The sequence below is a fragment of the Macaca mulatta genome, chromosome 7 (genome assembly GCF_049350105.2).
Source record: "Macaca mulatta isolate MMU2019108-1 chromosome 7, T2T-MMU8v2.0, whole genome shotgun sequence".
NCBI lineage: Eukaryota > Metazoa > Chordata > Mammalia > Primates > Cercopithecidae > Macaca > Macaca mulatta.
In genome coordinates this window covers 142,668,724-142,694,824 of record NC_133412.1, presented here as the reverse complement: position 1 = coordinate 142,694,824, position 26,101 = coordinate 142,668,724, and the positions used below count along the sequence as shown (strand labels likewise).

At 51.3% G+C, this 26,101-nt stretch overlaps 1 protein-coding gene across 1 annotated transcript in view; it reads right to left on the bottom strand.

Annotated features, from left to right (window-relative positions):
* The window catches only part of PLEKHD1 (pleckstrin homology and coiled-coil domain containing D1), a 45,667-nt gene extending 20,907 nt beyond the window's left edge, over positions 1–24,760 (bottom strand). The window contains exons 1-6 of the mRNA XM_001104931.5: positions 24,083–24,760; positions 8,192–8,285; positions 7,734–7,823; positions 7,453–7,529; positions 6,569–6,660; positions 5,480–5,532 (exon numbers count right to left, since the gene is read on the bottom strand). Coding sequence (XP_001104931.2) covers positions 5,480–5,532; positions 6,569–6,660; positions 7,453–7,529; positions 7,734–7,823; positions 8,192–8,285; positions 24,083–24,231 — 555 coding nt within the window. The 5' untranslated portion in view covers positions 24,232–24,760. The remainder of the gene's footprint in view (positions 1–5,479; positions 5,533–6,568; positions 6,661–7,452; positions 7,530–7,733; positions 7,824–8,191; positions 8,286–24,082) is intronic.
* Positions 24,761–26,101: the final 1,341 nt, after the last annotated feature.

Here is a 26,101-nt window from a genome sequence, read left to right as displayed (position 1 = left end):
GCATGTGAGGCTGCAGTTAACCATGATCATGCCACCGCACTTAACCTGGGAGACAGTGTGGGTCCCTGACTCAAAAATACGTGTGTGTGTGTGTGTGTGTGTGTGTGTGTGTATATATATATGTTTTTTGGGATGGAATCTTGCTCTGTCACCCAGGCTGGAGTGCAGTGGCACAATCTCGGCTCACTGTAACCTCCGCCTCCCGGGTTCAAGCAATTCTCTGGCCTCAGCCTCCCGAGTAGCTGGGCTTACAGGCACACACCACTATGCCTGGCTAATTTTTGTATTTTTAGTAGAGACAGGGTTTCACCATGTTGGCCAGGCTGGTCTCAAACTCCTCACCTCATGATCCACCTGCCTCAGTTTCCCAAAGTTCTGGGATTACAGGCGTTAGCCACCATGCCTGGCCTAAAAAAATAAATAAAATTTTTAAAGATGGCAAATAAGCATATAAAAGGATGTCCAACATCATATATGATTAGGTAACTGCAAATTAAAGTAACAATGAGCTACCGCTAAACACATATGAAAATGGCCAAAATCAGCCAGGCACAGTGCTATGCCTGTAATCTCAGCACTTTAGGAGGCCAGGAGGGGAGATCACTTGATCTCAGGAGTTCAAGAGAAGCCTGGGCAACATAGGGAAACCCCGTCTCTATAGAAATAAAAACAAAAATAAAAATAATTAGCCAAGTGTGCTGGAGTGCACCTGTAGTCCCAGCTACTCAGGAGGCTGAGGTGAGAGGATCTCTCAAACCCAAGAAGTCAAGGCTGCAATGAGCTGCACTCCACTGCACTACAGTCTGGGCAACAGAGCAAGACTCTGTCTCAAGAACTAAAAACTGAAATAAAAAATAGAATAGCCAAAATCCAAATATCTGACAACACCAAATGCTGGCAAGGATATGGAGCAACAGGAACTCTCATTCATTGCTACTGCAAATACAAAATGGTACAGCTACTTTGGAAGACAGTTTGGCAACTTCTTACAAAACTGAACACACTTTCATCATGCAATCCAACAATCACACTCCTTGTTACTTTTCCAAATAAACTGAAAATATATGTCCACACAAAAACCTGCACATGGATGTTTATAGCAATTTTATCCATAATTGTCAAAACTTGGAGGCAACCAAGATGTCTTTAAGTAGGGAGATAGATAAACAAACTGTAGGACATGGGGATAATGTAATATTCAGCACTAAAAAGAAATGAGCTATCAAGCCATAAAAAGACATGGAGGAAATCTGAATGCACATTACTAAGTGAAAGAAGCCAATCTGAAAAAGCTACATACCATATGATTCCAACTATATGACATTCTGGTAAAGGCAAAACTATGGACACAGTAAAAAGACCAGCAGTGGCCAGGCACAGTGGCTCATGCCTGTAATCCCAGCACTTTGGGAGGCTGAGGCATTGGGGTCACGAGGTCAGGAGTTTGAGACCATCCTGGCTAACATGGTGAAGCCCTGTCCCTTCCAAAAATACAAAAAATTAGCCAGGTATGGTGGCATACGCCTGTAGTCCCAGCTACTCGGGAGGCTGAGGCAAGAGAATTGCTTGAACCCAGGAGGCGGAGCTTGCAGTGAGCCGAGATCACACCACTGCCCTGCAGCCTGGGCAACAGAGCGAGACACCGTCTTAAAAAAAAAGAAAGAAAGAAAGAAAAAAAATCAGCAGTTTCCAGGATTTTTAGGGCAGTGAAACACAGCATTTATAGGGCAGTGAAACTATTCTGTATGATACTACAGTGGTAGATACATGTTGTTATACATTTGCCAAAATCCATAGAATGCACAACACCAAGAGTGAACCCTAATGTATGCTATGAACTTTGGGTGACAGTGTGTCAATGTTGAGTCATTGATTGTAACAAATGTATCACTGTGGTGCCGGATATTGACAATGGGGAAGCCTGTGGGAGAACAAGTGTTATGTGGAAAATCTCTGCACTTGCTTCGTAGTTTTGCTGTGAATCTAAACTGCTCCAAAAAATAAAGTTTATTAAGGAAAGAGAAATTCTCACTTCCTTGCTCATTTCTTTTCCACTTTCCATTTCACCTGCATGTTTCTTAAATGAAGCCAGTGTCCAAGTGTAGCCTGAGAATACTGATAAGAGTGGAAGTTACCACTTACAAACCTGGAGCAGCCAGAGCTTTCTGTTCCTGAAGCCCAACATGGCTTGAGTGTTTCTAGCAGCCCCATTAGAGACTGAGTTGTCAGCTAAGCCCTGCCACGATCCAAACCTTTCTCCACCATATCGTGTGTTCTGCTGACTCGGCTCTGACTGAAGTTGCAGGAGTATAAGGGTGGGAAAAAGTCACTAGAAGGCACATTTCAGCTCAATGAAAGGAAGAGCTTTCAAATAACTGAGGAATCATGCAAAGGACACCTCTGGAAGTAGTGAGTCATTCATCACAGAACCAGGAACAATGTCCACCAGAAAGGTTGACAAAGAGCTTCAGTCGTAGTGGCACATTTTTCCCAACTCAGAGTCTGTATTCTGACTGTGAGCACTCCAGGTGGCAAGAACCTTGCCAGAAACCCTGCCCTACCCTGGGCATTTCTGGTTTTTCCCCTGCACCTGCTCATATGCATGGCTAAGCTCTCACAGCTCAGTCAGAAGGGGAAAGGTGGGCAGGCTGCCCTCCTCCAGGGGTGAGAGGGATAAGGCCAGAGGGAGCCAAAGACCAGGAACCCAGGGAAGGGCATGGTCTTCCGGCGCTGGCAAGATGAGTCAAGAGGGTTCCCCCTGCATGCTCTGCCCATTCTCCCAGAGTCCAGGCCTTTTCTGCTGCATGGAGGATGTCGGGACTGTACATCACACAGTGCACAAGGGCCTTTCCAGTTCACAAATCACTTCCCCGCATTCTACTTCATTGAGCCTCGCAGCAACCTTAGAAGTAGGCAGCAGCCAGCATAACTCTGATCAGACATCCCAGATGGGGAAATTGAAACTCAGAGAGGGTAACTGACATGCCCAACATCACACGATCAGTGATAGAGTTGAGACTCCAATCCAGGTCTCCTGGTTCCATATCTTCTTTAGGCCAGGCTGTCTCAAAGAGACTATGGGAATCAGCAGGAGAACCTTCATCTTACCACTGGGCCATTACATCAATTGCCTCAGTGACTCAAGGCACATCCAGACAATCACTGACCTGAGTGCAGATGGGAAAGGTGCAGGAGACAGGCGGGCCCATCCAATGCATGAGAAAGTTAAGGAAGAAGAAACTTTGACCAAATGACTCAGTGGCAAAGACTAGAACCTGAGCTCTATTCCAGATCTAGAGCATGCAGCTGACAAAAAAATAAGAACTGAGGCACAGTTCTCTCCCTGCCCAGAACAGCCTTCATTGTGGCTGGGCCTGAGTCTCATTCACATTTTATGCCAGAAAGTCAGGGAGTTCACAGCTGACAGGCCTCCCTCCTTCACTGGGCTGCGGCATTAAGGGAGGCCTGTGTGCAGTGGGTCTCCGCTGTCCTAATTTCCTGGCTAAAGACCTAGATAGAGTGTCTAAATTTTCCTCCAGCCAACTGCTGCCCCAGATTTAGCCTCTCTGATGGATAAGTCTGGCTCTCTCCCTGCCAGTGGCTGTATCTGCCACTCCATCCCATCCCTGGGCACCTGTTTTTAATTTGCTGACAATACAGAAGCCTCGCTTGAAATGTATAGAATTGTATGCAGAAAATGCCAAAACCCTAACAAAGGACCTAGAGGAGAGCCTGGAGACACAGAGGCCCAACCTGAGTGGTGGAAGAAGACTCGGTGCCCTCATGATGCCAATCCTCAAATCCATGCCATCCAAATACAAATCCCCAATCTTTTTTATTTTATCTTTAATCAACAAAATGATTCTGAAGTCCAGCTGAAAGGATAAATGAGCAAGAATAACCAATACAATTTTAGAAGAAGAAAAATGAGGGTGGATTGTCCTGTTGGATTAAAATCAAGATGTAAAGTTGCAAAAATCAATCCCACTCATTTACTAATTCATTCCACAAACATTTATCGAGAACTCATCTTGACCAAATGACTCAGTGGCAAAGACTAGAGAGACTGTCTAGTCTGCAGAGCCCAGGGAGGGCTGGTTGGGAAAGATGAGGACTTCCCAAGAGTCAAGTTAGAGGGTCTGAGCCAAGGCTGATAGCCCCTGCCCTGTGACTTGCCTGGGAGAGGAAAAGGACAAGTGACTAGGCAAAGAGAAATGGACTAAATCCGGCCCTCCCTCTGCAGGCTGCTCTGGTCACATCACTCTGCCGCTTTAGGGCTCAGACAGTTCACTCGCAGCATGGGCCTATATTAATAATATGATCATAATGCTAACAAACACAGATATTCTTTAAGCATGTACTATGTGCCAAGCACTTTATATGCAACATCTCACTAAATTCTCACAACATCCCTAAGATGGATTCTATTATCATCTGCATTTTTCAGATAAGAATATTTGGAGAAGTTAAATAACTCGCCTGAGGTCGCAAAACTAGAAGTAGTGAAGGTCAAATACAAATACAGGCAGCCTGGCTCCAGAATCCACGGTGCTACCCACTACCGCCCCCTGCCTTTCAGATGTGATAATGACTCCTCAGAACCGGCAAGGCCCAGTGCTGCACGGAGATTCTATTTTTTTTTTTTTATTTTTATTTTTTTTGAGACGGTGTCTCGCTCTGTCGCCCAGGCTGAAATGCAATGGCGCAGTCTCAGCTCACTGCAACCTCCGCCTCCCGGGTTCAAGCGATTCTCCTGCCTCAGCTGCCCGAGAAGCTGGGACTACAGGCACACGCTACCATGTCCGGCTTATTTTTTTTTTTTTTTTTAGTAGAGACGGGGTTTCACCATGTTGGCCAGGCTGGTCTTGAATTCCCGACCTCAGGTGATCCCCCCTGCCTTGGCCTCCCACAGTGCTGGGATTACAGGCATGAGCCACTGCACCCGGCCTGCACTGAGATTCTAAATGAAGAAGAGGGCTTCGATGGCTCCCCACCTTCAGACAAGGCAAGAGTCTCCTTTAACCCTCCAGGCTGCCTCAAGCCAGTGCTTAGCCTGCTCTGGACTTTCGACTTTCAGAGAATGAAGGAACTTCTGAGATTATCAAGCCCAATTACCCTCAGGTGCCAGATGCCCCTCTAGGGATAACAGAGGGCATTATAGCCCCCTGTGAACATCATTGACAAGCAGCTCATTACCTACTGATGCAGCTGATGACATTTTGGATGGCTCTTTCTCTAGAAGGTGATCACCCACCCTTTTCACTTTACTCCCAGGTGTTGGTAAGGAGAAAGACACTTCTTGCCAATAAGCTACAGCAAGTCCCAAGCAAGCACTGTGATCCCACTTGGCCTCCCTGCCCTGCCCCATCTGATCTTCTAGCAAGTCCTCTGTGCACCTAGCTCCCCCGCATCACACCCTAATGCTAGAAACATGAGCCATTACACCACGGCTGCTGAGGGCCCCTGGGTGTGCACCTACCTCTCTCTGCTCCCTCTGAAGGCAGAGTTCTTCGGTCTCTTCCATCAGTTTGTCTGCCAAAACAAGCACACACACACACACACACACGCACACACACACACACACACACACACAATCAGGAAAGTGCTCTGAGGTCCTGAGGGAGTTGGTGCCTGAGGTGATCGCTGTCACCCCCAGCATCTCCCAAGGAAGGGGCCTGCAACCCTGCCAGCCAGAGGGTGGACCATCTCCTGGTGATGGAAGCTGCCACTCTCCTTCCCCATCATCATCCTGCTTTTTCTATTCACAGGGTTATGAGGGGCCTCATCCTTGGAAGTTCAAAATGGTGTCTGCATCCCCCAGGGCTGCTGCATCTGGGCTAGTCCCACACCCACCTTCCACCTGCACTAATGTCTGGCTAGTAGGGAGGGCAGAGGCCTGGGGCAGGGGAGGTTCTGAAGCAGGCATAGGGGAGCCAGTGCTGGGGCCCCAAGTGTCTAAGCAGACAGAGGGGAGAGGGTCCCAGGCTGAGGGCAAACCCTCAGTCTCATCTTCTCCCCCAAACAGTGCACGTTTACCAACCACTCAGGGGCACAAGGACCTGGAATGCGGTGGCAAGGTTTAAAATGGTCTGGGGCAAGGGTGCTGGGGACAAGCCAGACCCTGGGGACCCAGGATAGGATAACGACATCAGCTCCACTTATGGAGCCCTTACTGCATGTCTGGCTCAAGCACTTACAGACATTTTCTCATTTAACTCAATCCTCTAAAAGCTAGAGACTATTTTTAACTCGATTTTAAGGATGAGGAAATTGAGGCTTAGAGAGGCTGAGCTGCCTAAAGATATACACAGTTGATAGATGGGTGACAAGTGATGAAACTGGATCCAGAGCCCGGGCTCTTAACCACCAGATGCTCCTGCCTTTGGTCATGCTGGCCAAAAGGATGCATACTGCACCAGAAAGCCCTCCAGGTGCCGAACCTGGTCTCTGTCCCCCCATAGCCCCACCTGAGAGACCCTCACCCCTGCTGGGTCCTTTACCAAGCCCCTGGCTATAGCCCCTGGTCCCCACGTGCTGCTACCATTAGGGAACCACCCCTCCAGCCAACCTAAATACTCCTGCTTTTCCTTAGCCAACTGCAGCCCCTGGGCCTCCAGGCTTTTGATCATGGCTTCTCCCAGCTGGGCATTCTTCCAGGTCCTGGGGAGGGAGGGCAGATGGGATAGAGGAGGGAAGAGGAAGAAACAGAAAATCATTAAAACGGAAGGGTAGAGGGGAAAGAGAAGGCATACGTTTTGTACTCGCCCACCCTTTCTCCTCCAGAATCTCAGCTTGCGTTCACTCTGGCACCCATAGCTCTGGGCATGCCACCAGCATGGATCCGTTACAGTCGCTGGAGGCTGGCCCAGGCTGCAAAGTGGGCCACTGGGGGCTGGGCCAACAGCACTTTTAGAGCAGGGAAGAAATTGCTTCCTGGGTGGCTTTTTACGTCACTGAATGTCCACTACCCAGTGCAAGGCCTGCCACAGAGCACACAGTCGGTGTTGTTTGTTGAACTAAAAGCATGACTTAGCCTGACTAGGCAGGTGTCAGGACAGTGGTTTACATGCAAATGGACTGGGTTAGCTGGGGATTTCTGTGATCTTGACCCTAATTTACAAAGCATTAGCTCTAGTCCTTGCTAGAATTAATTATGGACCTGGGGAGGTGAGATGGGTATCAGGAGGCATCAAATACAACTCCCAAGAGTTGGAGACAAATGGTACCTACACCTGCCACCTGTGACCTAGACACTTTCCAAGCTCACTCAGGGGACCCCTCACAGATGCTCTAAAACCTGGCCTGTCTGCTCTCACCCACCCTAGCCATCTCCCACAGCCCTGGCCCTGTCCCCACCAGGATCCCAGCAGAGAGGCAGGGAGTTCGGGGCAGCCCTGCCCACCCCGTCCTGGATCCGCAGGATCAGCCACCCTGCTGGCTGTGAGCACTTACACCTTCCCAGACTCTTGCAGCATCTCCAGCCACTGGGTCTGCTCAAACTCCGACTCAGCCGCAAGCAGGATGTTCCCCTGCCAGGAAGAGGAGCCATGGGCATGCCTGAGAGGCAGCCACGCTGAGAGTGATGGAGGCCCAGTTCTGCCCTGTCACCCACCCCACATCCCTGGGTGCTGATGCCTCTCTCCCAGGCCAGGACATGGGGGGTTTCTCCTGAAGGGGCCTGAGAGGCTGGTCTGCTCCTGCGAAGCCCAGACTGAGGAAAGAGCTTTACTCACATGGAAGTCCTGGTGTGAGATCTTCATGGCATAGGGCATGCTGGGCTCTTCCTTGGGCTCCACCAGGCAACCCCCGAGAGGGATGACGCCCTGAGGAAGAACCAGAACAGGCAGCCCCCACCCCACCCAATTGGGATCACTCAGGGGTTCTGGGAGCCCCTGGACAAAGCCATATCCTGCCAAGTGCTCCAGGATGGAAGCTAGACCCTGGGGCTACAGGACAGAGGCCAGAATTGATGTCCAGAGAGAAGAGGAAGGGCTGGGGAAGGGTCTGGGGCACAGAAGGGTGGGGATCCAGCCCAGGACAGGGGCAGGAGGTCTTTTTCCCCAAGAGGATTTGCCCTCCAGACTGTCTGCTAGGCCAGAGCAAGACAGCAGTCCCATCCCCTCACAAGATGCAAGCCCTGATGCCCACACTGGGCCCTCCCCTGCTGTGGCTCTGGCAGGGGCCGCCTCACCTTAGGATGTATATTGAAGTATTTATTGGTTTCAAAGCTCTTTTTTTCGCTCTCAGAGTAGTAAAGCAGAAAGCTCTCTTTGATGATGAAAAACCTATAGTGGGTGGTGAGGAAGGAAGGGCAACCAGGAGAGAAGGGGTAAGGTTTCTTGGGACAACAAGAGCACCCTTGGGGGCCCCGGACTCACATGGGAGCCCACGGGGACACCAGCTCAGACATCCTTACCAACTCAAGCTCCACATCCTCACAAAGGCCTCAGCTGGCCGGTGGCCTCCCCACAGGCAGCTGGGCCCCTGCACAGGTGGCCAGCTGGAGCGGGAGCGCCACTACTGGCTTCCAGGTCTGGCTGCCTGTCTCCCTGAACCACCACCTGGGTCAGCACAGCAGGACAGCTGTGGTTCATCCCCTGGGGTACCTTCGGCCCCTTCAGCTCTCATCTCCAGCCACTTAGAGTCTCCTCTAGGAGGAGAAGGAAGGTAAGACGATGCAAGATGCTAAGATGGGTCTTTGGCAAGTAACATGAAAGCTGGCAATCTGCAGCCCCGAACACCCCAGTGTGACGTTGGCATTCCCTTTGTCTCAGACTGCTCCCCGTCTCCTTCTGGGACTTAGGTCTAACTGAGGGGCTCTGTGACTTTGGTGCTTTTGGACTGCTGGGGAGGCCACGCCCTCGATGTCAACGTGTGGAGCATTTGGACCTGCCCCAAGGGTTCTCCCAGGACTCATGTTTGGAGCTGTGATGAGCCACCAAGCACCCTCTAGGGGAAGGTCCGATTGGGACTCAAAGCCCAGAGGCTGAGGGATATCCAGAGTGTGGGCTCCTTCCTCCAGGGCCCCTGCTAGTAAGTGCTGTTATAGTGACGGGGTGTAAGTAGAATGTGGTGGTGATTCTGAAAGTTGGTGGAGCATGTGTGTATGTGTGTGTGCATGCACACATATGAGAGTTTAAAGTTTACATGCAGGGAGAGTTGGAGCCAGCTCAGATGGGCTCATAAGAGCCCACAGTGTCAATCTCTTCCCTGCTCTGTGTTTGGTCACATGGTGTTGGTAGCTTGATTGTGGCTGTGATGGGAGTATTTACACCATACAAGTCAAATCCTACAGAATTGCCTCAGCTTCCTCCCCCAAGAGCCCAGTGTAAGCATTTGCCAGCACACCACTGGTTGAATGGGCCCTCAAGTGAGGGGCTTGAAAACTTGCTGGTGAGGCTGCGCTCTGTGGCTCACACCAGTAATCAATCCCAGCACTTTGGGAGGCTGAGGAGGGCAGATCACTTGAAGTCAGGAGTTCGAGACCAGTCTGGCCAACATGGTGAAACCCCGTCTCTACTAAAAGTACAGAAATTAACTGGGTGTGGTGGAGCACACCTGTAGCCCCAGCTACTTGGGAGGCTGAGACATGAGAATCGCTTGAACCTGGGATGCGGAGGTTGCAGTGAGCCAAGATTGTGCCACTGAACTCCAGCCTGGGCAACAAGAGTGAGACTCCATCTCAAAAGAAAAGAGAAGAAAAGAAGAAAAAAGAAAAGAAAAGAAAAGAAAAAAAGATAAAGAAACCTTGCTGGTGAGCATGACAAAGTCAGACACTCTCTGAGGGTCCTACCAGCCACATGACCTTTCCTAAGGCCTCAGCTGTTGCGGCGAGGCAGGCCTGGGACTACTGGCAGCTGCCATCTGAGGGAAGTGAAGCTCAGCTCTGTGCTTTGGTGTGAGCCTCATGCCAACCCGTTTTCTTTTCTTTTTTTTTCTTTTTTTTTTTTTTTTTGAGACGGAGTCTCGCTCTGTCGCCCAGGCTGGAGTGCAGTGGACGGATCTCAGCTCACTGCAAGCTCCACCTCCTGGGTTCACGCCATTCTCCTGCCTCAGCCTCCCGAGTAGGTGGGACTACAGGCCCCCGCCACCTCGCCCGGCTAGTTTTTTGTATTTTTTTAGTAGAGACGGGGTTTCACCGTGTTAGCCAGGATGGTCTTGATCTCCTGACCTCGTGATCCGCCCGTCTCGGCCTCCCAAAGTGCTGGGATTACAGGCTGAGCCACTGCACCCAGTCCCATTTTCTTTACCTGAACCTACCCTCTCTAGCTGGCCACATAACAAACACAGCCCTGTGGACCCTGCTCAGGTTGATACCCTACTAACGCCAACTATCTCCCTAGGCCTTCCTGCCCCCACTACAGAAAGAGCACACGAATACCACCTGCTGCAGAACCTCAGTGACATTCCAGACCTGCCAGCACCTGACCTCCGCCCACCTCTCAGCTTTCCTGCCACATCTGCCCTTCAGCCTTCTGTCCTCCAGCAACTGCCGAGCTCACTGTCCCCTGCCTGCTACACTTGCGTGGTCCTGCACATGGAGATTGTGCGGCTTGGCCTGAAACGCCCTCCCTCTTGCTCTTCAGCCAGCGGGACCCTTCCCACCCTTGGTGACCCGCCCAGCCCACACTGATGTCTGGGCTCCTTCTGCACTTGTTAGCAGAGCCTGCACTTGGCACTTAGGCCCACTCCACATCCCATGTGTGCATCGTGCCCCAGCAGGGCATCAGGCTCCTGGAGGGCAGGTCCATCCCACTTCAGTCCCATGGGCCCAGGTCGGTGTCCCCTGGCTGTTCCAAGGGAATTTCACAGAGTAGTTGAGAGCATATAGGCTTTGGAATCAGAGAGACCTGACACTTTCCAGCTGGGGTTGGGGGTCCTTGGCCAAGTCAGCTCTCCTTTCTGAGCCTTAGTTTCTCTACCTGTAGAACGGGGATAATAACAACTACCTTATGTGGTTATTTTGAGGGTCAAATGAGATTGTGCTCATCACCTCACCAATCTGCAGAGGACTCAGGACAGGGCTGAGTGATGCATTCCATGGTCTGAATACAATCACTGCAGGGAGCAGCACACGACTCTCTCCAGGGCCACCACCTCCTCTTGATGGCTTTGGAAATACTGCTATGGACTTGGTATGTCTCCTCAATGTTCATATGTTCAAGCCCTAACCCCACATGTGACTGTATTTGGAGATAAGGTCTTTAGGGGGTAACTAATGTTAAGGAAGGTCATCAGAGCAGGGCCCTCATCCAATAGGACTGTGGCCTTCTAAGACGAGCTCTCTTTCCTGGCTGGGTGCAGTGGCTCATATCTGTAATCACAACATTTTGGGAGGCTGAAGCAGGGGGATTAGTTGAGCCCAGGAGTTCAAGACCAGCCTAGGCAACATAGCAAGGCCTTGACTCTACATTTAAAAAAATTAGCTGGGCATGGTGGTACATGCCTGTAGTTCTAGCTACTCAGGAGGCTGAGTGAGAGGATCACTTGAGTCCAGGAATTCAAGGCTGCAGTGAGCCGTGATCGCACCACCACTGCACTCCAGGGTGGCCTCCAGCCTGGGTGACAGATCAAGACCCTGTTGCAAAAATAAATAAATCAAACCTCTCCCATCCTCTTTTTCCTCTTCCTCCACCATGTGGGGACATATTGAGAAGGTGACCATCTGCAAGCCAGGAACAGGTGCCCTCATCAGAACCTGATCATGCTGGCAACTTGATCTCAGACTCTCAGCCTGCAGAACTGTGACCAAATACACTTCCAGGGTTTAAGCCACCCAGTCTACGGCATTTTGTTATAGTAGCCCAAGCTGACTGAAACACATAAATACCTTCATGCCTTCCTGCCACTTCTGGAGCCCCTCCCACTTAAGGCAAAGCACTGTGCCAGGGCAGGGAAGTGGGTGGGCAGATGATCATTAGACACATGGCAAGGAGGCCACACAGCTTAGACACACAGTGCAGGGCCGTGGGGTCCACCAACTCCCATCCTTCAAGTTGCAGCCTCAGGCAAACTCCCAGCCTTACTAAGCCTCCCTTTCTTCCTCTATAAAATGGGGGTACAAATAACTGTCTCTTAGGGCTGTTGTAAAGATTCCTCCATTGATTCAACAATTACTGAGTTGCCACTGTGTGCCAAGCACTGCTCTGGGTGTTGGAGATACAGTTGTGAACAAGACAGGCAAAAATCGCTGTCTCCATAGAGCTTACACTACTTGCATGTAGTGGGTGTCAGATGGTGAATACATGAGACATAGAGATGTCATGTGCCAGATGCTGATATGTGCTATGGAGGAAAATGAAGCAGGTTAGGGGGCATTGGAAGTGGGCACGGATGCATGTTAAAGAGGGTGGGCAGGGACAGCCTAATTAAGAAGGTGATCTTTGAGGAGAGGTAAGGTGTTTCCAGCACAGGAGCTGCAGGTGCAAAGGTCCTGAGGCGGGAAGTGTGCCCAGCTCTCGAGCGAAATGCAAGGCAGCAGCACTTGGGCCAGATTGCAGAGGGCTCTATGGCTATGGTAATGACAATAATGATCAAGCTAACATTTATTTAGTACTTTCCACACACCACATCTCATTCCAAGCAGTTACTGCTGTTAATGCACTTAACACCACTCACAATGATGCTAAGAGAGAAATGCTCCCTGCATTTTACATGGGCAGAAATGAAGCAGAGAGGAGGCGTGATTTGCTGAAGGTCACAGCACTAGTTGGTAGAGGCTGGCATTTTCTCTGAGAAAGAGAGGCAGCCACTGGAAGGCTTTGAGCAGGAGTGACCTGGCTTACATTGCAAAAGGCTCATCCTAGCTGCTGTGTTGATAGCAGACTGTCAGGGTAAAGGCAGGGAGATTCATTAGGGGATATTGCCACATATCGTTAGGGGGCAAGAGAGGATCCAGTGGATGGAGGCATGTAAAGTCGTCAGCACTTGCCTGGCTCACAGAAGGTAGCCCCTAATGTCATGTCCCTTCTTCTCCTCCTGCTTCTGAAGGACAGCATAGAGAGGGGCAGGGGAAGGAAAGTGGATGTTCAGGGTAGCCTTTGCTCTGTGAGGGCCAGAGTTCAGTAGGGATTGTGAAGGGCCCACACATCACACATGCCACACCCGGCCTGACTGCACCTGTCCCCAGGTTGGCTTGGGTGGAGGTGGGGGTTAAGGGAGGTGAGCCAGCGTGGACCTGGAGGAGGAGGAGGATGGCCTGGCAGGCAGGAATGAGCTCTGCCCAACGAAGGCCTCACCTGGCAAGCACATTTCTAGGACCCAAAGGTCTGGCCTTGTTTATAAATCTGAGTCAGTGACAGCCCTGCTATTCTAGCTGCCCCTTCTCAGCATCTTCTCAGCAGGCGGGGGCTCAGAACCCCAGTCCCTGCACAGAGGAACACTTCCTCTTCCCACCCCTTATTCCAAAGTCCCCTTGTTCCCCGACACTCTCATTCGGACTGCAAGCCAGGGGCCACATCTTCCCAGGCCCTGTGCAGTTGGTCTGGCTAGAGACGGCCCAAGGGCTAGAGATGGCTGCCCTTTCTGCAGCTGTTCTAATGCGTTGGCTCCTGTGCTAAGGGTTCCACATGTATTTGATCCACGTCACAATCGTGGAGGGTTAGACATATTATTCTCATTTCACAGATGAGGAAACTGAGGCTTAGGGGCAAAATAGTGTATGCAAAGCCACACTCCTAGGGCAGAGGTGGAGCTGGGATTGGAACCCATAGACAATAGTCCCTATACCTACTTCCCACAGCCACTGCCTAAGAAGCTGCTCCATCCAGCTCCTGGCCAAGAAACAGATGGGTCAGAGGCTGTCAGTTTCAAGGTTGGGGTAGCCAACGTTAGAGTTCTGCCACTGACTGGCAATGTGACCGGGGCAAGTTACCTAATATATTTAGGTCTCAGGTCCCTCCCACCGTACAACTTGAGGATAATAGTAATAACAGCTATATCTCACAGGGCTGTCAGGATAATGTTCCCCTAAAGACTTAGAACATGGTGGTAAATATGTAATAAATGATTGCTTTTATGATTATAATGATTATTTACTATGATTGGGTTCAGACTCTGCAATAATAAGCTGCACTCTCCCCTGACCTCCTTTTCCATTTGTGCTCACACGGCTGCTACTGGAGGGAGCTCTTGGCTCCAGCCCAGCTGGCCAGCTCCCTGTCCTCCCAACACATGGCTTATCCCTGCATCTGCTGCTTCCCCCTACCCCCCGTGTGCAGCCCATCCCTCCTTCCAGACCCAACATCAGTCCTGGGAGAAGCTCTGCCCACCAGCTGTGGCCCTTGTCTGTCCCCATGTGTTGGGATGAAGCCCAGAGCGTGGGTGAGGTAAGGGGCTTGTGTCAACTCTGGCTGCCTCTCTCTCCCATCATAAAGAATAGTATTTTCATATCCAGATTAAAGAGCATTCGCAAGGTGCCTGGACACTCGCCTTGCTAAGACAGTGACCAGGGAGAGCCTAGTTAAGAAGGTAATCTTTGAGGAGAGGTAAAGTGTTTCCAGCAGAGGAGCTGTATGTGCAAAGGCCCTGATGCTAAGTGTTTTATTGACTTTATCTTATTTAAATTTCTCATAACAACTCTAAGAGAGTTTAATATGCCCCAGATCACACAACTTAGAATGGGGGAGCTAGGATCATTGTAAAGGTGCTTGTTTTTTTCTATTTCACTAGTGAGGAAACCGAAGCACAGAGAGATTAAGCAACTAGTAAGTGGCAAACTCAGAACGCAGTTATCTCTGCTGACAAAGCCCAAGTTCTCACCTGCTGTGCTCTGTGATGCCCGGTCCTCCTCATTACATGTGACTGGAATCGGTTCTCCTCCTAGGGCTTATCTCTGCTACCTCTGCAGAGTGACTGCAAGCTGCTGGTCAGCTCAGGTCAGAGAGCATGAATGAGTCCCCTGGTATACCCACGTACTATGCTAGGCTCTGAAGCTTGATGATTTGCTGACCTCAGGGAGCTGATAGTCAAAAGCAGGAGAAAGAGTGTAGAAAACAATAATTTTAAAAATAGCTAATATTGGGCCCAGCACGGTGGCTCGCGCCTGTAATCCCAGCACTTTGGGAGGCCAAGGTGGGCGGATCACAAGGTCAGGAGTTCGAGACCATCCTGCCTAATACAGTGAAACCCTGTCTCTACTAAAAATACAAAAAAATTAGCCGGGCATGGTGGTGAGCACCTGTCGTCCCAGCTACTCAGGAGGCTGAGGCAGGAGAATGGCATGAACCTGGGAGGCAGAGCTTGCAGTGAGCTGAGATCGAGCCACTGCACTCCAGCCTGGGAGGACAGAGCAAGACTTTGTCTAATAATAATAATAATAATAAAAAAGCTAATATTGGCCGGGTGTGGTGGCTCATGCCTGTAATCCCAGTACTTTGCAGGGCCAAGACAGAAGGTTCATTTGAGCCCAGGAGTCCATACCAGCCTGGGCAACATAGGGAGACTCTGTCTCAACAAAAAATTAAAAAATTATCTGGGTATAGTAGCTTGTGCCTGTGGTCCCAGCTACTTGGGAGGCTGAGGTAGGAGTATTGCTTGAGACCAGGAGGTCGAGGCTACAGTGAGCCATGATCATGCCACTACCCTCCAGCCTGGGCCACAAAGGCAGACCTTGTCTCAAAAGACTATAAAAAACAAAAACAAAACACCTAATGTTTATCAAGCTCCTCCTTTGTGCTAGGTGCTAAACACTGTTCTAGTAACAGTATTGTGCTAACTCATTCAACTCCTCACATGAGGTAGGTGAGGAAACTGGGGCATAGAGAAATTAAATAATGTGCCCCAGATCACACAACTGGGAATGGGAGAGCTAGGATAGTTGTAAAGCATCAAGAGGATACACCACAACATTGTAAAGCATCAGGGTAGGCTTTAACTTTGTAACATACCAGGGAAGTACTCTGCAACATTGTAACACACCACAGTACACTGTAACTTTACAACACACCAGGAGAGTACACTGCAACATTCTAATGTGCCAGAATCTATTGGAACATTGTAAGTGTATATTAGGTACAGGAAGAGTGAAGACCAGGAGGAATCAAGGGTTTAGGGGTCCAGCCAAGGGAGATGGGACAACGAAGCAGGGCTTTGAAGAACGAATAGGAGTATCTTGGGAATTTGGGAGGAAATGGAAGGGGGAGAGATCCATTCCAGACAAAGAGAACAGCATAGGCAGATAATAGTGTGTTCAAAGTTATAAAAATATATCTGGTATTATTGGCAGAAAGTGCAAAGGGTGGGCAGTGGTGCAGGGGAGGTGCAGTAAGGAGTGAGTTAAGGTCAGAGAGCAGGGACAAAGTGGGGCAGAGTGAGTAGTCCTTGTGAAGATGCTGGACTTCTTCCTGCAGACAAGGGGAGCTGCCAGCAAGTTTCAAACAGGGCACTTGTAAGGTCATATTGTAGTTTTAGCCATGGGGAAGTCCATAACCAGGCAAAGGGAAAATTAAAGTTATTGGGAGGTACAAATCAGCAAGGTTCATTGAAATGTTCAACAAGGGCAGGGTGACATGATGACCAGGACGCTAGCTTGGGTCACAGAGTGGTACAGGTGCCATCCAACATGAATTAGGGAATCCAAGAAGGGTTTTCTTAAGCTTCAGCTTTGTCCCCATCTTCTGCTCTCCTCCCCAGTGCTCTGAATGCAACAAGGGCTCAACCAGAGCTTGATGGTCACCACTGCCTCATGATAAGTCCAGCTGGAGCCAAGGAAAATGTTATCTAGAACCGCAAGTATCTTCTATGTTGGCCAGGTCCTGTTAAACAAAGGCCTATCCACTCTCTGTCCACTCTGGTGAGCTTCCTAATGTTTGGAGATACAAATGCCACTGAGTTTAGGAGTAGGAGCTGGAAAGGGCTTTGCATAACAGAGTGAAAGAAATTTTAATTTGGGGAAAATCCTGTAGGACAATGGAGAGGAGGAGTGATGGGAGAGTGCAGAGCAGAGAGGATCCTGGGAGGATCCAAGAGTCGAGAGAGAGAGTGAGGTGACCATCTCTGACGACAGCGAGGTAGGGTGCCTACCAGGGAGCTAACGCTCAATTTGAAGATGTTTGCACTTCTGTAATTTAAATACCTCCTCTGCCCTCCTCTTTGCCACAGCTTCCCTGCAGGATAGGCTGCCAGACTCATAAATACCTTGATGAGAGGCTGCTGTGTTTATGCAGCAGTGTGGAAGGCTGGAGAAACTGAGAAATAAAAGCTGAGTTCCTTTACAAATTTACAAGAAAAAAATCAACCCCATCAAAAAGTGGGCAAAGGATATGAACAGACGCTTCTCAAAAGAAGACATGTATGCAGCCAACAGACACATGAAAAAAATGCTCGTCATCACTGGTCATCAGAGAAATGCAAACCAAAACCACAATGAGATACCATCTCACACCAGTTAGAATGGTGATCATTAAAAAGTCAGGAAACAACAGATGCTGGAGAGCATGTGGAGAAATAGGAACACTTTTACACTGTTGGTGGGAGTGTAAACTAGTTCAACCATTGTGGAAAACAGTGTGGTGATTCCTTAAGTATCTAGAACTAGAAATACCATTTAACCCAGCCATCCCATTACTGGGTATATACCAGAAGGATTATAAATCATGCTGCTATAAAGACACATGCACATGTATGTTTATTGTGGCACTATTTACAATAGCAAAGACTTGGAACCAACCCAAATGTCCATCAATGATAGACTGGATTAAGAAAATGTGGCACATATACACCATGGAATACTATGCAGCCATAAAAAAGTATGAGTTCATGTCCTTTGTGGGGACATGCATGAAGCTGGAAACCATCATTCTGAGCAAACTATGGCAAGGACAGAAAACCAAACACCGCATGTGCTCACTCACAGGTGGGAATTGAACAATGAGAACACTTGGACACAGGAAGGGGAACATCACACACCGGGACCTGTCATGGGGTCGGGGTATGGGGGAGAGATAATATTAGGAGATATACCTAATATAAATGATGAGTTAATGGGTGCAGCACACCAACATGGCACATGTATACACATGTACCAAACCTGCACATTGTGCACATGTACCCTGGAACTTAAAGTATAATAATAATTAAAAAAAAAAAAAAAAAAGCTGAGTTCCGCCTCTGGTTGTGCAACAAGGACCGTGTACATTGGTCAGCAAATTAATCCATCAACAAAAAAACTAGTTTAGAGCCTCTTGGGGATTAATAGAAACCTTGATACAGATTTTAGACTTCCTTTAGATATGGGATTTGGTCTTGGGATCAAATTTATCTCACTCTCAAGAGGGCAGCAAGAGCCCAGTGTATGTGTGGGTTACACATGAGTTACATTTCCCGGGAAGGCGAACATCCAGACTCACTTCCCCTCTTCCCCAGGCACAAACTTCCGGAATAGGCCCAGCAGCCAGTCTCCTGCCTCTCTGAGCCTCCTGGATACTGAGAATGGCTATGTAGGGGGTGGAGCTGGAGAAGGACTGCCCTCAGAAGTATCGTTTTCAGAACTGGCAGAAGGAAGGTGGAAATGACACAGCCCCCAGTATGTGTCCCTTGTGTCCATTCTGGGTGGCCTGCTGTGCTCAGGAAAAGGTCATCCTGGCCGGTGCTTCTCATCTGGCATCCAGTCTAAGATGGCAGAACAGCAGGAATCCTATCTGTGAAATGCGTGAGTCATGACACATTAGAGTTCAGAGAGATTATCAAGTCCAAGGGGGCTCAAAAAACTTAGCCCAACTATTCCAACAACAGTAAGACAACCATAATGTGTAAAACAGGGGTCCTCAACCCCTGGGCCCTGGACCAGTACCAGTCCATGGCCTGTTAGGAACTGAGCCACACAGCAGGAGATGAGCAGGTGAAGCTTCGTCTGTTTTTACAGCTTCTCCCCGTGGCTGGCATTACCGCCTGAGCTCTGCCTCCTGTCAGATCAGTGGCGGCATTAGATTCTCATAGGAGCATGAACCCTACTGTAAACTGTGCATGGCAAGGGATCTAGGTTGCACAGTCATTATGAGAATCTAATGCCTAAAGAAACCACCCCCACACCCACCCCTGTCCTTGGAAAAATTGTCTTCCATGAAACCAGTCATGGCACCTGGTGCCAAAAATGTTGGGAACTGCTGGTGTAAAACATGTAACAGGTGGCTCATGTCTGTAAACCCAGCACTTTGGGAGGCTGAGGCAGGCAGATCACCTGAGGTTAGGAGTTCGAGACCAGCCTGGCCAACATGGCGAAACCCCATCTCTACTAGAAAATACAAAAATTAGCCGGGCATGGTGGTATGTGCCTGTAATCCCAGCTAATCAGGAGGCTGAGACATGAGAATTCCTTGAACCTGGGAGGCGGAGGTTGCAGTGAGCTGAGATCGCGATGCTGCACTCCAGCCTTGGTGACAGGAGACTCTGTCTCAAACAAACAAACAAACAAACAAACCAGAAAACATAACAGTGCAGAGGTACTGCTTGAAGTGGGCAGGGAGACTTGGAGCTGGACCCCTGTTCCCCATTCCCTTGTAGTAGACTCAAGGCACCTCTGGGGTCACCTGTGGCACACTATTTGACCCATCCCACTCCCACTCTATAGATGAGATACTGCTGGCCAATGGGGTGAAATGCCACAGTCTGGATCATGCAGCTGGTTACTGGCAGAGCTGGGGGTAGAACTTGGAGCACCTGCCTCTAAGCCTAGATTCACTTCCTTTTCTTTTTTTTGGCGGAGTATCGCTCTGTCCCCCAGGCTGGAGTTGCAGTGGCTTGATTTCGGCTCATTGCAACCTCCGCCTTCTAGGTTCAAGCAATTCTCCTGCCTCAGCCTCCTGAGTAGCTGAGATTACAGGCACCCACCACCACGCCTGGCTAAACTTTGTATTTTTAGTAGAGACAGGGTTTCGCCACGTTGGCCAGGCTGGTCTCCAACTCCTGACCTCAAGTGATCCGCCCCGCTTGGCCTCCCAAAGTGCTGGAATTACCAGCCACCACACCCGGCCTTAGATGCACTTTCTACCACACCCACAGCTGTTCTCAGAAGCAATTACTTTGTTATTTTTAAGACTTGGGGATAAGGAAGCTGAATTGTCTGCAAGCTGGAGGTCTGACCCTCACACAGGTGAGACTCATTTTCAAATAGGACATCAACAGCCACTGAGTGCAGTTCCTTGCGGAGTGGGTGAGAAAGAAATGTCACTTGTTTGCACAATTAACTCACTTAACTTTGGCAGACCTGGTCTGGGTAAATGATCACATGACCACAGTGAAGCCTGACCTGATGTGTATCATTTCGTTTATGGCTGTGTGATCCAGAGAGTGCGCCCATCTCCCTAACCCAAGCATTCATTGTAACCTGGATGTGACCAGCACAGAAAGGGGAGAGGGTGATGGGTAAAGGAATCTGAGGAGACTCAGAAAAGCACCTTCCCCCTGCCTCTGTGCCTCAGTTTCCTATCAGTGGGCTTGGGGGGAACAGCTCTGGAACAAGGAGCCAGAGAGTGAAAAACACTATGAAATCTCCAGAATAAAGTAATTTGGTCACTACTTTTTTTTCTGGAGGCACAGACACTGTTCTCCAAGTCCTTCTTCTTCATCAATGCTGAAAGAGCCTCCTCAACTTCCCACACACATCAGTAGAAGATCCTGTCCCTCAACCGCTGCTGGCTACTGTTCCCCACACCCTATGTTGCCACTCTGGTAGAATTTTGAAGAATAGAAGTTTATTTTTTAAAGGGGGTCCTGCAGGCACCCTCCACGGCAGAAATGTTACAACTGTGCTTGTGGGATACCTCACACAGCCAGCTGAGGGGAATGCCAGGGGTGCCAGAAAGTGAGACCAAACCCCAGCGTCACTAGGGTGAGACTGAGCTTAGTGCGGTGAAGTTGGCATGATAGGCTTTTCTCTTTGCTCTGAAAAAGCTCAGCATTTGTGTCACCTCTGGGAAGCAGTGCTGAGAGCCAAAGTCAAAACCCTGGGCTCCAAATCCCTGTGGGAAGAAAGTCTCCTCGAGTCTTTTTGGTATGGTGACCCTCATCTGCGCAGATAATCTTTACACACCGCATAGGTTGTGGCCTGAGATTTGGGACACATGGCCACTGTCTCCATGGCTCACTCCCCTGGCACCAGGTGGACACCATGAATCTTAGCTCCCCTGAGTCAGGGACCCACCAACGTTCTGCAAGAGTAAACTGCGGAGCTGGGTTCAGGCCCTCCTGGCTACCTGGCCCCTGGGGAGAAGGAGGGGTGAGGAGGAGTATAGACGCTCCTGTTGCAGGAAGGAAGTGGGTGGGTCCTCCTCCTCAGGGGTTCTGGCCTTGGGAGGTGTTCAGGAGGGATTTGGGAAGAAGACTAGAACGCTGGAAAAAGCATTCAGTCTCAGGAAAGAATCAGCCTAGGCCAAGCCCTCACAGTGTGACACTGGCTAAGGCGGAGACCTCCCACTCCTTTCCTCTTTGTTTTGGCGCTGCCCAGATCTTTGCCAGGTCTTGGCACTTCCATCTCCACCACTCACAGACCAAGGTGAGGACACAGTCAACAGCCTTCCCTTCTAGACACCTCTCCCAGATTATCTAATCTCTGCTAATTAATGCTTTTGATTCCCTTCCCCTTTTGTTGCCCCCAGGAAAGAAATTGACCCTTCAGCTCAAGGGCACCTTCCCACCCCAGGCTGGCAGGGCTGCTTGGGCAGTGGAAGTTGGAGGCACAAGTCCTAAGACAGACCCTGAGTGGAAAAGGTTTTATAGAACTCAGCTGGCCACAGCTAGTTCTATCCAGCCCATTCTTTATTAATGTAGCACTGAGCCTTTCCAGGCCCCCTCCCTTTAGCTGCCCCAGCCAGGGCATCGATCGCCCTAATGGCAAGGCTCTGCAGTGGCAGCCCTGAGCTGCTCTGTCCCCAAGTCTTCCTGTGGCTGCTAATTAGAACCCACAGACTCTACTTTACAAATGGGAAGCTGGGGCCCAGGGGGCCCTGATGGGAAGTGAGAGGGGGCTGAGCTGAGCGTCATTCTCCCCAACACCCAGGCCCTCTCTGGCTGGCTCTGTCACTGACCCAAGACTAAATAGTGTGTGTGTGTGTGTGTGTGTGTGTGTGTGTGTGTGTGTGTGTGTTGTGTATTCCCAGAACCGAGAACACAGAGGCCTAGAGTGGGCAGGTGGGATGTTAGTTCTTTCTTGAGCCCCAGGTAGTCTTTGCACAGTGGCAGCTCCAGAATTCCTACAAAGGAAGGGAACCCAGGTAACAATCTCCTTGGAAGGGGGCTGAAGGACTTGACTTTTAGTTGTATTAGCTGAGCATACATACTGTTCAGACTCTGATTGGATAGTTTTGGGTGGCTATGGGGACCACAGTAGTGGAGGGAGTACAAGATGGAATCTCTGGGTGGGGGTGGGGGGGATGCTAAACCTCTCCAAGCCTCCTTGGCACCACCACTGTGCTTTTAGCTGGGGACCTATGCCCTGTACTCCTGACACTTCCCAGCCCTTGAATCAACTGTGGGTGCAGAGACTATGTTCCCAATATACCTGCAGTGGTGAAGGGGAGGACCAGGGGACATACCCTGGGGGTTATGGGCACCTAGCATTTTCTAGGGATGCAGTCAGGTGAAAATGTCTGGCAAGAGAAGTGTCGGTTGACAGGACCCTGAGCAGCAGCCAGACCCAATAGAAAAGAAAGATTGACTATCTGGAGCTGCTGAGGCAGAAGAGAGATGGGGAGTGGGGGGGAGATATTCTGCTAATTGTGCTTGAATCTACACGCAGCCTTTCCACCCCAGCTCTCCTGGCCCCGGGGGCTGTAGCTCACATAGCTCAACACTGGAAGCTCCCCCAAATACTTTCCATGTTGCTCCAAGCCTCCATTTAGGGGGTCAGAGATAAGCTCAACTTTGGAGGAACTCAAAAAGCCAGTATCCTATTAAATCCCAGAGAGAAAACTGTCAGAAGTAACAAAACAACATGAAACCAGAGATGTAAAATGTGGGATATTGTCCACAGCTCCATTTGTTCTGCGGTCTTATAGAGACATTAAATTATTCATCAGAACAGAACATCAGCACCCACCACTACCACATCCACATGATCTGTGGTCCTGGGAACATTGGAGGCCCCCTCTGCTCAGGGGCAGACTGGTAGTGTGGGATGGGGAAGGGGCATCTGGATACCCCTGGTTTCCTGGAAGGGTCATACCTCCAGGGAAGGGCTGGACAGGGTCTGCGTTCTCCGGGCCACACCAGTAGTGACTCTCAGAACTGAAATTGACTAGAGAGTGGAAACTGTCCAGAAGTTGGGAGCTTCCTGCAGTCCAGGGCTGTGAATTCCCTCTTCCCTCAATACCTCCCAGGCTCCTTTGTAAGTGGAGAGTGGCTACTGATGTCCGGGGAGTCGAGTCTGACTTGGGGACCAGGCAGCTGGCGCTGAAGGATGGCTGGGACTACCCTGCCTCTTCCCACCACCTCTTTCAAAGGATCAGTCCTTGTCAGGACCAATCTATCCCCTTCCTCACTCCAGCTGCCTCCCTCCTTTCCAGCTCCTCTGCGTGAAGCACTGGAATCTCTCTTCCCTGTGCTCACTTTAAAAAAAATTATTTCCAGGTACAGTTGGAGGGGTTGCCAAGGTCACTTCCCCATGGACAAGCACCCTTCCTCATCATTCCTCCCTCCCTGGCCTGAGCCTTTCAGAAGGGCCAGGTCCCTCTCCATCTAAGCGGGGGTGGTTGGCGGGAGGCAGACACTCTGGGCCCGGTGCTCGCGGCCTGGGTGAGGGGTTGTGAAGAGGAAGGAGTTTCTCCCTCGCCTCAGTCTGGCCTGACCTGACCTAGCTGGATCCCACCCGGACCATGGTCTCTTCTGCCCATACCCAACATTCCCACTCGAGGGTCAGGTTCATTCCACAGAGAATTCGCCACCGCCCCGGGGCAGGGGTTCCCATCCCCGTTTTCCTGTCCCAGACTAAGGTCCACATTTTCCCGCGGGAGCCACTGTAGAGTGAAGGGGTGACGCCAAGGTCACACAGGAAGGCAGAGGCATGACGGAGACTGGAGGGGTCGGGAGGGGTGCCGAGGCCCAGGCTCTCTCCCTGGCCGTTCCCCTCGGGGTGCGGGGGCGCACTCACCGCCGGGACCACTTGGCGGACGGCCTCCCGAAAGGCCGCTTCCACAACACGCCGTAGAGCTGCACTTTGGTGCTGATGTCCAGCGCGTCCGAGTCGGCCTGCTCCAGAGACGGTGAGGGCGACACCGAGTTGGACTTGGACGTGAACATCCTGCCTCAGCGGGGCTGTGCCCGGCCCGGACCCCACCTCCCGGGGTCAGCAGGGACGCAGGGCGAGGGGCGAGGACGGAGCCGTCGGGGGGCGTCCCACCGAGCAGAGAAGCGGAGCGGCCCCGGCCCGGAGCTGCAGCATCAAAGCGCGCTGGGCACTGGACGCGGCGCGAAGGGGGCGCGGGGCGCGCAGCCGGCGGCTGGCGCTGGGGATTGCAGAGGGCCGGGCGGTAACTTGGCGGGGAGGGCCGCTCAGCCTCCGGCCGGCAGCATCTTCCCCTCCCCCCGGCGACAGCCCCAATTCTGGTGGCCCCGATTGGCTGGGAGTGGCAGGTGAGCCGGCAGGAGGCCGGCCTCGGGCGCCAATCAGGGCGGGCGCCGGCTGAAGGGCCGGGCTCCGTGCGTCCGGAAGGTCCCTGCGGGTCGCAGGGTCCGGGGACTCGGTCGCAGCGCGTCCCTGCCGCCGCCCTCGCGCCCAACACCACCCCGGGGTCCCTCTCGGCGTGCAGCGCCGACATCGAGACGGGGGCCACGTCCGCTTTGCGATGGGCTTGGAGGCACTCTGCAGACACCTGCTCGCCTCAGGATGGAGGAGAGGACAGAGCGAGGGCGTGGGGTCCCACACCCCGGCCTGAAATTCCACCGCAGTCCCTATGGCTCCGCGAACTGCGGCGGCCTGGCTTTTCTCCCCCTTGAAGAGGCGATTCCTGATGCTGGTGCCTACCCGGGCTGGCGGGTGGCCAGGTACGACTTCGGGAAGTGCCCGAAGTGCCCGCCCGGGGAGGGGCTCCATCAAGGTTGGGTGCCCCCCTTCCCCTGTCAGGTGGGTGTCGCTGTACTCCCTGCCGCCTCGGGCGCATTGGATCGGATTTCTCTTCCTGGAACTTGACCGGGTCTGTATCGGCATTTGGCACTCAACGCCAGTCTGGAGCTATCAGTGCAGTGTGTGTCCGTGATTTATCTGCGTGCCTGGCCCGCGCTCCCTGGAGCCGGCTGCTCCGTCCGCTTCCGCTCCTTTCGGAGTTGGCGTTTGGGGTGACCCGCTCATTTTCAGGCCAGAGAGACGCCGGCCGGCCCCAGGGGATCGCCTCCTCCCGGCGGGTGGAAATGCTAGGTTGGCACAGCTGCCTGCCCCGCGCCACCTGCCAGGCGTGGAGACCGCGCAGTGAGCGGCTGCCAGCCAGATCACCCCGCAGTCGCGCTTTTCCTGTATGAGGAGCCAAGGCCGCCTCTGGAAGTCGGATTGCAACAGAAGTTTGCAAATGGCTAGCCCGAGAGCCAGATCAGTTTACAGACAGGCTTTATGAATTTGCCCCAAGTTTTAAAATTGAGGTATACTTCATGGTAAAAAGCACAAATCTAAGTTATTTCTTTGATGAAGGTATATACGATGTAACCCTACCCAAAGCAACATACAGAACACTTGCATCACCTGTACAAAGTTTCTTCATGCCCCTTTGTAGCCGATCAGCCCCCCAACAACAACCACTTGTATCATTCCTATCACCTCTGCACAGTAGACTTAAGTTTTTGAATGTAATGCCTAAAGGGGCATCCCCACAGGCCCCATCATCCCCTATGTCTGACCTGCCTGGCCCCTCTCTGCAGGCATTTGGATGCCTGACGCCCACTAGATGTTCCCCAAGGCCATCCTAGATCTCCCATTTTATGACTGTAGCTAATCGTCACCCTGCTACTCTTCCCTTAACCCCCTCTGGGGTTCCCAAGCCCAGGCAGCACCCCCTTGTTGCTCACTGTCCTGAGGTGCCCATCTGAATTCCTTGCACTTCTCTTATGGCTCAGGCCCCCATGCGAAACATCTCAAGCCAAGCCTTAACACAGGGCCCTGGGCGTGGGTCCATCAGGTGGG